The sequence below is a fragment of the Nicotiana tabacum genome, chromosome 17 (assembly GCF_000715075.1).
Source record: "Nicotiana tabacum cultivar K326 chromosome 17, ASM71507v2, whole genome shotgun sequence".
In the NCBI taxonomy this organism is placed as follows: domain Eukaryota; kingdom Viridiplantae; phylum Streptophyta; class Magnoliopsida; order Solanales; family Solanaceae; genus Nicotiana; species Nicotiana tabacum.
In genome coordinates this window covers 138,607,348-138,618,563 of record NC_134096.1, presented here as the reverse complement: position 1 = coordinate 138,618,563, position 11,216 = coordinate 138,607,348, and the positions used below count along the sequence as shown (strand labels likewise).

Below are 11,216 nucleotides of genomic sequence, written 5' to 3'. Positions count from 1 at the left end.
ATAAATACTTCACGTTGGCTGCTAAAACACATTAATAATAGGAGATTAAAAAAAAAGTATCCTGGTTTGTATTGTAAATATTTTAGACATAATATGAAATAATAATCTCAAGTATAGAGAAATCACCAAAACTCGTATTATCCATATTTTCTTAATTTTGTCAAGCATAATACACAGACTAATAACATGTAGTAATGCTTATCACACGAAGACCTCATATTCATAATAACTCTTCAGCCTTTCAATAATATCAAAACTTAAATATCATTTGCTTGATCTAAACTCTTATTAAGTTTTAATATATGTCTAATAATGTCTTACAAATTATAACCTTGAAAATTGTATTTTACATACTTCACACATATATTCATTTTGTAAAATGAATAACAAACTAATCTTTAAGAAAAATTATTCTTAATCGTCACATGATGCAAATAAGTTATATTTTGAGATAATCACAGGAAGATCTACCCTATCATTATAGAACTAAGGTTCATAAATCACAAAAAAAAAAAGTATTGTTAAAGAATGAGTAAAGTAAAAAAAAAAGTAAAACTCAATTTTGTTCACTTTATTCCTTACTCATTGCTTAGGAGATGACTTTGTCCATCATGAATATCCCTCTCTTTATCGGTGGCAATCATCTCTTCATGTCCTTTTGGAACTATTGCCACTGCTTCTTTATTCCACAGAATGCCAATAAGCATTTTGTCTTCTTTTCCCCACACCTCACTGTGCCAAGAAATAACGATTGTAGCCACTTGGTTCTGATCATCCACGTCGATATATGTACATCTTCACTATAGGTTCTACTTGTATTTTTTTGTATTTTTTTAGGCATCTCTGTTCATTGTTTTTGATGAAATAATGTGTTTTGCAACTCAACATTTCCAAAGGCCTAACCACTCTGTCATAATGAGCCCAATTCAAAATTTTCATTACCTGGCGTCACCATATTATTCACCCTTCAACATTATAGCAATTGTGTATTCCACCATAGGTTAGACATCAAGGAGATGTTATGCAGATATTAAAAAGCGTTGCTTTTGGTACATGGGAGATTTGAAAACCCATTATTCTCTCCTTTTAATGCCTTTGTTCATGTAGTGTTTATATTTAACTGCAAATTCACAGACTCAAAATAGTAATTATTATCAAGGAAGGCAAGAAGCGGTTTCAAAACAATGATACAATGATAATTAGTGGTTGAGGAAGGAAGGAGCGGTTTTTTCTGAATATCAGATCGATGTTATCGAAGAGGCATAAGTAGTATTAAAGACGATTGTTAAAGGTGCCTATTGGATTTTGATAACCGAAACACCTTTTTCATATTTTTTAAGAAGGAAAAATGCTAAATTATAAGAAAATAGATAAATACAAAAACTGCTCTTAGGAAGGTGCAAAGTTGTTATAGTAAAATTGTTTCTCTCCGCTTGTGGACGTAGGTCACACTGACCGAACCACGTTAAATCATTGTCTTCTTTATCTGCTTTAATTGCCGTTGTTATCAACTTCCATTGTCTTTGTTATTGTCATTATACCGTTGTTTGGCTAAATTTCGCACTACCCGGATTCCGATTCTAACAAATTGGTATCAGAGCAGGATCTAACCGAGTTAGTTTCAATAGCCAAAATGACTCTAACAAAGACCTATGTTGAGAAATTTGACCGAAGTGAAAACTTCGGAATGTGGCAATTAAAGATGGAAGCTATCCTAATTCAGGATGGCTTAGACTTGGCGTTGCAAGGAAAGGAGAAGAAGCCGGATAAAATGACGGATGAAGAGTTTGCCGTCATAGACAAAAGGGCAAAAGCAGGTATCATTTTAAATCTCTCAAATGAGGTTTTACGTGAAGTTTCTGTAGAAACCACAACCAAAGGCATATGGAAAAAATTAAAAACCTTATATATGAAGAAGAGGGTGGAAAATAGACTTTATCTGAAGCAGAAACTTTATACAATTCGTATGTGTGAAGGTACCTCTATTCTCTCTCATCTTGACACTTTTGATTCCATTCTTATGGATTTGAGTAATATAGATGCTGCAATTAAAGATGAGGATCAAGCCGTGTTACTGCTTTGTTCTCTACCCCATCTTTTAAGCATATAAAAGATACTATACTTTATGCAAATGATAATATCTCTTATAAGGATATTAAATCTATCTTAAAATCAAAAGAACAGATAGATAGTGATATTACTGGGGAAGCTAGTGGAACTCAAGCGAAAGTTGGCTTGTTTGTTAGGGGAAAATCCGACTCCATATTCAGATATAATAATTTAGAGTGTCGCTATTGTCATAAGAAATGTCATATTATCTCTGAATTCTATAAACTGAAAAATAAAGAAAAGCATAAAGAAAGAAAAAATGAGCACAAAAATACTGACACCGCCGAAGATAGTGTAGCAAGTGATGAGATTGAGGGAACTATATTTTTAGCAACTGAAACTAATTTTAGATTAGACAATGAGTGAATTTTAGATTCCGGTTGTTCATATCATATGTGTCATAGCAAGAACTTGTTTTCTACATATGATTTAGTTGCAGGTGGAGTTGTCCAACTGGGTAACAATGTTACTTGTAACGTTATTGACAAAGGTACAATTCAGATCAGAATGCACGATGGTGTGGTGAGAACTCTCACCGATGTTAGATATGTTCATGAGTTGAAGAAAAATCTCATCTCTTTGGGCACTTTAGAATCCATTGGGTGCAAATTCACTAGTGAAGGTGGAGTTCTAAAATTCTTTCAAGGTGCTCTTGTGATCATGAAAGCACATAGATCTGGTTCGTTGTATACTTTATTGGGCTCCACTGTTATAGGTCCTACTACAGTTTCGGTATCAGACAATTTGTGTGATTTTGATGGCATTAAATTTTGACATATGCCCATTGGGGCTTTTGCGGAGAGGGTGGAGCAAATTTACTATATCATCCAAAATTAGGCCAAGGTGAAAATTTGTAATTATGGCCAATATTTTGGTTAATGGAGTTCATCTCGCATAAGCATAAGCATCTTTGCAAAGTGTAGACTTTGTTGGCAATATTCTTTGAGACCCAAAAATATTGCATTGTGTGGTGGACATCATTTGCACAAGTTGTATCTCTTCTTTTACACCTAAGAGGCCAAGACTTTTTTGCCTATAAAAGGGAAGGCCATTAGTTCATTTTAGACACACCAACAAGACTTGAGTCTTCATTTCTTGTTTCTTCCTTTCCTTCTTTATTAAGAGTGTTTTGTATGAGAGTTAGTGTTGGGAAGCACTTGTGTGAACCCTTTCTTTGGAGTGATCTTGTGAGGTTATTCTCTTAGGGTATTTGGGATTAATTAGAGTGTTTACTCTAATTTTGTACTCTTATTATTATAGTAAAATTTCTCCTCTCCGCTTGTGGACGTAGGTCGCACTGACCGAACCACGTTAAATCGGTGTCTTCTTTATCTGCTTTAATTGCCGTTGTTATCAACTTCCATTGTCTTTGTTATTGTCATTATACCGTTGTTTGGCTAAATTTCGCACTACCCGGATTCCCGATCCTAACATAAATGTTACTTCCAATCCATCTTCGAAGCTGACAAGATAAGTCTCAAAGCTTTCGAGCCTGGTTTCTAAGCTCATCTTTTCTGCTAAGACTAGTGATGCTATTCTTTCTTTGTTTACCAATCTTGAAAGCAGTGACCATTTAGATTCCTTAGGCTTCAAAAGCGGTACGCACAAGAAGGACAAGAGCATTTGGAAAGTTGAAATGCATTCTGCATTAGCTTCTTTTAGTGCTCTAATCACAGCTATTGTATCTTGATCTGCATCTAGCAAAACAGATACTGTAGTGTCTTGATCCATTTGTTTCAAGGTCAATACTAATCTTTTGGCATTCCTCTTGATCTTCTTGCTGAAAGAGTAAAATCTGGTAACGTTGTCATCTGTGGTTGAATCTCCTTTTCTCCTCCTGAGGGAGGATTGGAGATCTCTTACATTTTCTTTGCATTGTGATACAAGTTCCCTTGTAGTGCCACACAGATCAAGAAGCCTCATTGATTTATCCAATAGATCTTCAACCCATTTTGCATGTAGACTTTGGGAGAGGGCATGAAGGGTTTGAGGCAAGTTGAGAAGATCATCTATGCACTTGTACAATTTCTCCAAACCTTTTAGACCATTGCTCACTGTTGTTGGTGCAACAAATACTTCCAATGATTTGAGCTTGTTTAGCTCCTCTTCAACTCTCTGGATGGTAGTGTTATGAATAGGCCCATTACTGATTATGTTATTGGGTTAGAAGCTAAGATATTTGGGCCAGTTGCTGAATTGAGGAAAACCCAACGTGTGATGTGGGATCCAGGTTGAGATAAGGCTGGTGAGCTAAAAAGAATACAAGGCTTATAAATAGCAGGAGGGTGTAGGGAGTAGAGTATGTGAATACTGAGTCTTTTCTTTATTTTGGCTTAGCTCTTGTTGGAGCATTCTGTAACCTCCCTCCATTCTTATTTTCCTTTTATTTTACATCCTTGTTCTTAGTATTGTTCATGGTTGGAACTAATAGAAATTCTCTATCTTCTTCAGTAAATATGGATCCATCACATTGGTGCTTTCATTGTCCCTCCTCTACCAATTGGGTGGCTTCCTTTTCATCTCCTCCATACCCTCCGACTCCCCTTCCACCCCCAAGCCCTACTTTTCCGCCTCCAGTTCCAGATCAATCCCTCTTACCAGACATGAGTTGCGACTCCATTCTATTTGCTGAACTAACAGATGAAGAGACTAATATGAAAGTTGCAGTTTCAGCGCATGTCTACTCAGACATGACTGCAGAACTGGTGTTCGACGAAATGCCTCACCGCCTCTCCAAGGTGTTTGTTGCTCCACAGCCCAAACAAAGGCCCGACACATTGGAGTTTGAGCACTCTACAATTGCTACCACTTCGTCTGTTGAATCTGCGAATATTAAAGATACATCCACTGAGTTGAACTCTGATTTGGATAACAAAACAGCGGAAGCAGGTTTCGTGACGGAAACTCTTGATTCACAGCCACTTGTGATTGTTACTGGGGATACAAAATCAGAATTCGAGCGGCACGAAGCTTTGTCCATTGGCTTTATTTTCCCAGACCTTGAGAAATTTGGAGTTGTTTCCTCACTGTTCGATGAAATGCCTGACAGTCGTGTAGCGTATAAGTATAGTCTAACCTCTGAATATGTGGCTGCTCCACATATGTTACTTCATTTCCCATTTGATCCTGGGTTATCGACAAAGGTGCAACAGTAGCTTGTGTTGGACATACCGCTATTTGCATATTCTCATTCTTTTTGGACGTGACAGTGTCATACTCATGTGCAATAATCAAGAGTGCAGATGACGACTTGAAAGTTGTACAACTGTATGCGCATTCTCTTTTTGTTGAAAAGTCAAGAATTAGAAAGGCATATCACATTGTCGAGATTGGATTTGGTCTGGAAAGTTTGGTTACGGAAATTGACAAGCCACCAGGCTATACTACTGCTACACTTCTTGAAGAGATGTTGTTGATGACAGAATTTCTACCAAAAAAATGGAGCCTGCACTATTTTGCAAATGTTGGATTGGGTTGGCAGATTTACTTGCAATTTTGATGCTCGTGCTAGTTAACTTTTTAGACTCGAGAGATTCAACCATATTTCCAATAAAATATGTTGTTAGCTCTTGCACATTACATAATAACAAATATTTGATAGCTAAATATGCCAAAGACTCAAGCAAACAAGGGGCTACTCAGTTGATCTATCTTGGAGAGAAGTATTTTGCTGCTGAAGAAATCTTATTTATGGTGCTTACAGAGATGAAGGAAATTCAGTGTCAGGCTACCGAGATTGCTGGTGCTACTGTTGGTTTCAATGTCGTGCAAGTTATCACTAAGCCTATAGCCGCTGCTACTGCTTATGGTTTGGACAAAAATGTTTCTAAAGGTGCCATAAAAAAATCTGCGAATATGGTTAACAAAATGAGTGACCTTGGATTTCCAGCTACATGTTTTGCTTGCAGTCAGTTGCTCTCTCTATATAACCAGTTTAATAAAATACAGTCTGCAAATATTTTTCTGCTAGTGGATAAAGAAAACATAAAGCCAAATGCCTTCACTTCCCTTAAAATGATAGATTCCAAGGATCACTCTTATGACATTGCCGAAATGGCGCATATTATTGAGACCATACAGGTTGAAAGGATAAAGCTTCATATTCATATACCAGGCGTCATGGCAAAGCATTATACATTTGGTGGTCTCGTAGAAAAGGTGACACCACTTGGTGTGCAAGAGAGTCTCCTTATAGCAGTCATCAAAGCTTCTTTAAAACTAGTTATACTAGTGTTGAGGTGTGGAAATTCAGTGTGTATATCCTTTGTTGAGGCAGTTCTGAAGATACTTTTATCCGCCTTACATGTTGACTCTATGGATAGTGGAAGTCTGTACTGCATTCTCACTCACAATTTGGTTGCATTCAGTGATGTTATCCAAAAATATAATTACGTAGAAGAGGCAACCAACGAATTAACAATTGATGGTTTATCAAAAATATATTTTGTCCTTGTCCATGATGGTGGATTTACCGCCTGGAACCATTGCACTGTTAGCGGAGGCTGGATTTAAGGTGACTACAGTGGATGTAACTGGTGTAAGCATTCATTCTTTTGACACAAATAGCATCACCAGTCTACCGCAGTATGCAAAGCCACCCATTGCTTTTCTTGGAATGCTTGCTGATGGAGAGAAGGTGATTTTGGTGGGACATGAATTTGATGGTGCCCGCATATCATTTGCAATGGAGCTCTATCTTTCTAAAGTTTCAAAAGCAGCATTTGTTACTGTAGCAAATATGCAGAGTCTCATCTTGTTCTTTAGCCTTAGAGAATACTTTGGTATGGAGAAAATTGGTAGCAGGTTTGCTACTAACATTGTTCATGAGCCGAACCTTGAGGACAAGGTTCTTATTGACGGTGGGGGTATTGTTATGAATACCCATTACTGATTATGTTATTGGGTTAGAAGCTAAGATATTTGGGCCAGTTGCTGAATTGAGGAAAACCCAACGTGTGATGTGGGATCCAGGCTGAGACAAGGCTGGTGAGCTGAAAAGAATACAAGGCTTATAAATAGCAGGAGGGTGTAGGGAGTAGAGTATGTGAATACTGAGTCTTTTCTTTATTTTGGCTTAGCTCTTGTTGGAGCATTCTGGAACCTCCCTCCATTCTTGTTTTCCTTTTATTTTAGATCCTTGTTCTTAGTATTGTTCATGGTTGGAACTAATAGAAATTGTCTCTATCTTCTTCAGTAAATATGGATCCATTACAGGTAGGGTGTGATCTCCCAGGCAAACTGATTGATCGAACGTGATTGGATTTTGAAGAAAGTGAAGCCATTTCTTATGGTTTTCTTTCAGATTAGGGGATTTCACAAAGTTTTGATGGAATTTAATTTTAGGAGTTGGTATTTATAGGAAAACAACCATGGGAGGAGACAAGATGAGCAATGGCCTAATTAAATCAGCATGTGATTGCACAGCTGGATCTTTTTGGAACTTGTAAACCTGCTACACATTTGGCCAACAAAAGGTTGTACTGATTACTTTCATTAATCCTCGTAGTTATAAGATGAACACGAGGCATATAATTATCATGTAAGTGTTTACATGATTTGCCTTTTTCTGTCTCCAGAAATGGTGCCAATACTATGACAAAAAACTTTTATTGATATTATTTGATTGAAGATGCATCAACTTCAAGAAGCCTACTTTATTTGTTCAGTTGTTTATTTAGTCTCTGTCATGTAATAGGTGGCCAGGTAAGGCTGTCTCCTCCATAAAGGCTTAAATCCATCAGCTACTAGAATACATAATATTTAGATAATTGAAATGTAAATAATGACAGAATAATGGGAATATTTTAAGGTGTCAAGATCTCAGAGGGCTAGTAGATCAACTATAAAATTCAAAATGCACGACTGAAGTTTATCTTATGGAGTTGTACACGTATGGGATTTTTTCTTTTGGATTTGGTTGGCAAGGGGTTGGAAGCATATTTGTATAAACTCCTGGACGAGATGTAATGCTTCCAATAAATGGTGGGCAAAACTAATTAATATATGTCGGTACATTCATATCCTGCTATTTTCCTTGGCTCCATCCGGAAGATTACAGCTAAGAACTCCTTCTTCTTGACTTGGTTAAAGATGCCCGAGATATGGCTATGATGTTCATCCTTTTAATTAGTCCAGCGGTAGGTGGCTTCTTCAGGACGCTTCACTGAAAAAGCAATTTTTAATTAAATCAATAATTGATACACGAATGTATTGGAAATAAAAATATTTAATTTTGTGCATCTATGTATGGCTGGTTATGCTGTGCTTGTTTAATGTTTACTAAATTATTGAACGCATAGTTGTTTTCCTATACATTTTTTACTAGCAAACTTTTATAAGGTACAATCCATGAGTTTCACATTCTTTCCGAGATATCTTATTTTTAAGTACGCAGGGGAAGGAACGCATGAGAATGCATATTGAGCTACAAGGAGAGAATACATTCAGGAGAGAGCTCCTCAATCCAATCAGGCACCTAAATGCTCCTTCTAATCCATCGTTAAAACTCTCAAGGTGACCATCGAAGGATTCCAACCTAGTTTCAAAGTTAATGTTATCTGCTCGACTTTCACATGCTTTTCTTCGCTTATGCACCAATCTCAAAACCAGTGCTATTTAGACGAGTTTGACTTCAAAACTTGGACAGATAAGAAGTAAAAAGAGCATTTGCAAAATTGAAATGCATACTAAGTTGGCTTCCCTTAGTACTCTAATCATGTGTAGCGTCAATATCTGAATCTTGGAATTCTGATTCCTCAATATATTCATCCATATTTAAGAGTTAAGACCAGGAATAACTTTTGGCTCCTCAATCTTCTTGCTGAAGGAGGTGATCCGGTAAAGCTGGTTTCTGTACTTAAGTGATCTCCTTTTCTCCGTCTGATAGAGGATTGAAGATCTCTGACATAGGCAGGGGCACACTTAGTTGGCTAAGCAAGTCTGGTGGGCCTGTCCATGGCACTACACATTTAGAAGCTACCCAGGGACGCCGTGCCCATGACATTATATATGTGAAAAATGTCTAGCCAACTTCAGATCAGTGCAATAGAAGTTTCCCGATTAGCATGAGAAGATCTTTAGGAGAGAACTCTGCAATGTAATCAGGCACTTATGTTCCTTCCAAACTATATTTCGAAGTTGTCAGCTGAGCCTCAAAAGAGTTCTATCCACACTTCAAATCTATTTTTGGGGAGCGTACATATTGTTGTTTTCAGGGACTGCTAGAGGATCTTTTGGGAGCAATGCAATTATGCTTGCTGAGCAATGCCACTTTAGTCGTTCATACTAAACTGATATTGAGTCGAGCAAAGTGGCATTGTTAATTGCTCCATTTATATGTTCGAAAGAATGGTCGGTTGGCTGCTTTGCCCGCTGATCTGGTGCCAGATCCTTGTGCTAGATCTTCATTTTGTTTTCTTTGTTGAATTTGGCTAAGGATCTAGAAGAAAAAGGCCATAGGATAAGCCTTTTGATTAGATCTACTGCTTCCAATTATCTCAGAAGGAAGATGGATGAAATCAAGATTGTCATATGTCTCCATATCTAGTTGGACTATGAAGTAAGATAAGCAGATCATAAGCTATATTTCTTATTTATCAGTGACGCTAAAAATATGGTAGATAAGGAGCATAAGGAAGAAGCTTTTCATCCAGATTATTGCCCTTCATTAGTTTGATCTTTGAAGCCAATTATGCAGAGAAAGTATGTAATGAATATGCTATGCGTTTTATCTGTTTCCCCATCTAGTCTAAAGAGGACCATTTCATCGGATATCGAGATATTTGAGACAAAAACTTAACCTGATATCAGGTACGGAGAAATACTGCTAAGTGCTTTCTTTGCGCTGAAACTCACAGGCATAACCTTTTAAATTTTTATCAGAGAGAGAGAGAGAGAGATAGAGGCAATAAATGGTGTATAATCTGTCACTTGAAATTTATATATATATAATTACAAAACTGTTTATATACAATTTACAGAGTATGGAACAACAACTGCCAGATTAACAAGAAAGAACATTGAGGAGAGAGCTTCTAGATCTAATCAAGCACCTAAATGTAGCTTCCAGTGCCTTTTCAAAGCTGTCAAGGTACGCCCCGAAGGTTCCCAGCCTGGTTTCTAAGCTCGCGTTTCCTTCTTGGAGTTCAGGTGCTATTCTGTCTTTTTGTACCAATCTTGAAAGCAATGACCATTTTGATTGCTTAGGCTTCAAAAGTGGCACACACAGGAAGGACAAGAGCATTTGGAAAGTTGAAATGCATACTGCATTAGCTTCTCTTAATGCTCTAATCGCATCTATTGTATCTTCATCTGCATCTAGCAAGACTGATATTGCAGTCTCTTGATCCATTTGTTTCAAAGTCAAGACTAATCTTTTGGCATCCCTCTTGATCTTCTTGCTGAAAGAGTTAAATCTGGTAACGTTGTCGTCTGTGGTTGAATCTCCTTTTCTCCTCCTGAGGGAGGATTGAAGATCTCTTACATTTTCTTTATATTGCGAGACAAGTTCCCTTGTAGTGCCACAAACATCAAGAAGCCTCACGGATTTGTCCAATAAATCTTCAATCAATTTAGCATCTAGACTTTGGCAAAGGGTTTGTGGCAAGTTGAAAAGATCATCTATGCACTTGTATAATTTTTCCAATCCGAATAGACCACTGTACACAGTGTCTGCTGTTGGTGCAACTGATAATGATTTGAGCTTGTTTATCTCCTCTTCAACTCTTTGGGTGATAGGGTGTGATCTCCCAGGCAAACTGATTGATCGAACATGATTGGGTTTTGAAGATAGAGCGGCCATTTCTTATGGTTTTCTTTCTGATGAGGAATTTCTCAAAGTTGTGATGGAATTGAAGCTTGAGAGTTGGTATTTATAGGCAGTACACCATAGGAGGAGACCAGATAAGCAATGGCCTAATTAAATCAGTATGTGATTGCACTGTTGGATCATTTTGGAACTTGTAAACCTGCTACACATTTGGCCAACTAAAGGTTCTGCTGATTACTTTCATTATTCCTCTTAGTTATGGGATAAACATGAGGCATCTCATTATCATGTGGGTTTTTTAATGATTTGCCTTTTTCTGTCCCCAGACATGGTGCCAATA

General features: G+C 37.3%; 2 protein-coding genes across 2 annotated transcripts; both read right to left on the bottom strand.

Moving 5' to 3' along the window:
* Positions 1-578: 578 nt before the first annotated feature.
* LOC107795557 (uncharacterized) lies at positions 579-4,479 on the bottom strand. The gene is made up of 3 exons (XM_075235915.1): positions 4,421-4,479; positions 3,553-4,255; positions 579-767 (listed from the first exon to the last, which is right to left on the bottom strand). The coding sequence occupies exons 1-3, from the start codon at positions 4,477-4,479 to the stop codon at positions 579-581; spliced, it is 951 nt and encodes a 316-aa protein (XP_075092016.1).
* A 5,632-nt stretch (positions 4,480-10,111) lies between these two features.
* LOC107795558 (uncharacterized) lies at positions 10,112-10,909 on the bottom strand. Its single transcript, XM_016618224.1, has one exon. It carries the CDS (start codon positions 10,907-10,909, stop codon positions 10,112-10,114), a length of 798 nt encoding a protein of 265 aa, XP_016473710.1.
* Between the last annotated feature and the right edge of the window lie 307 nt (positions 10,910-11,216).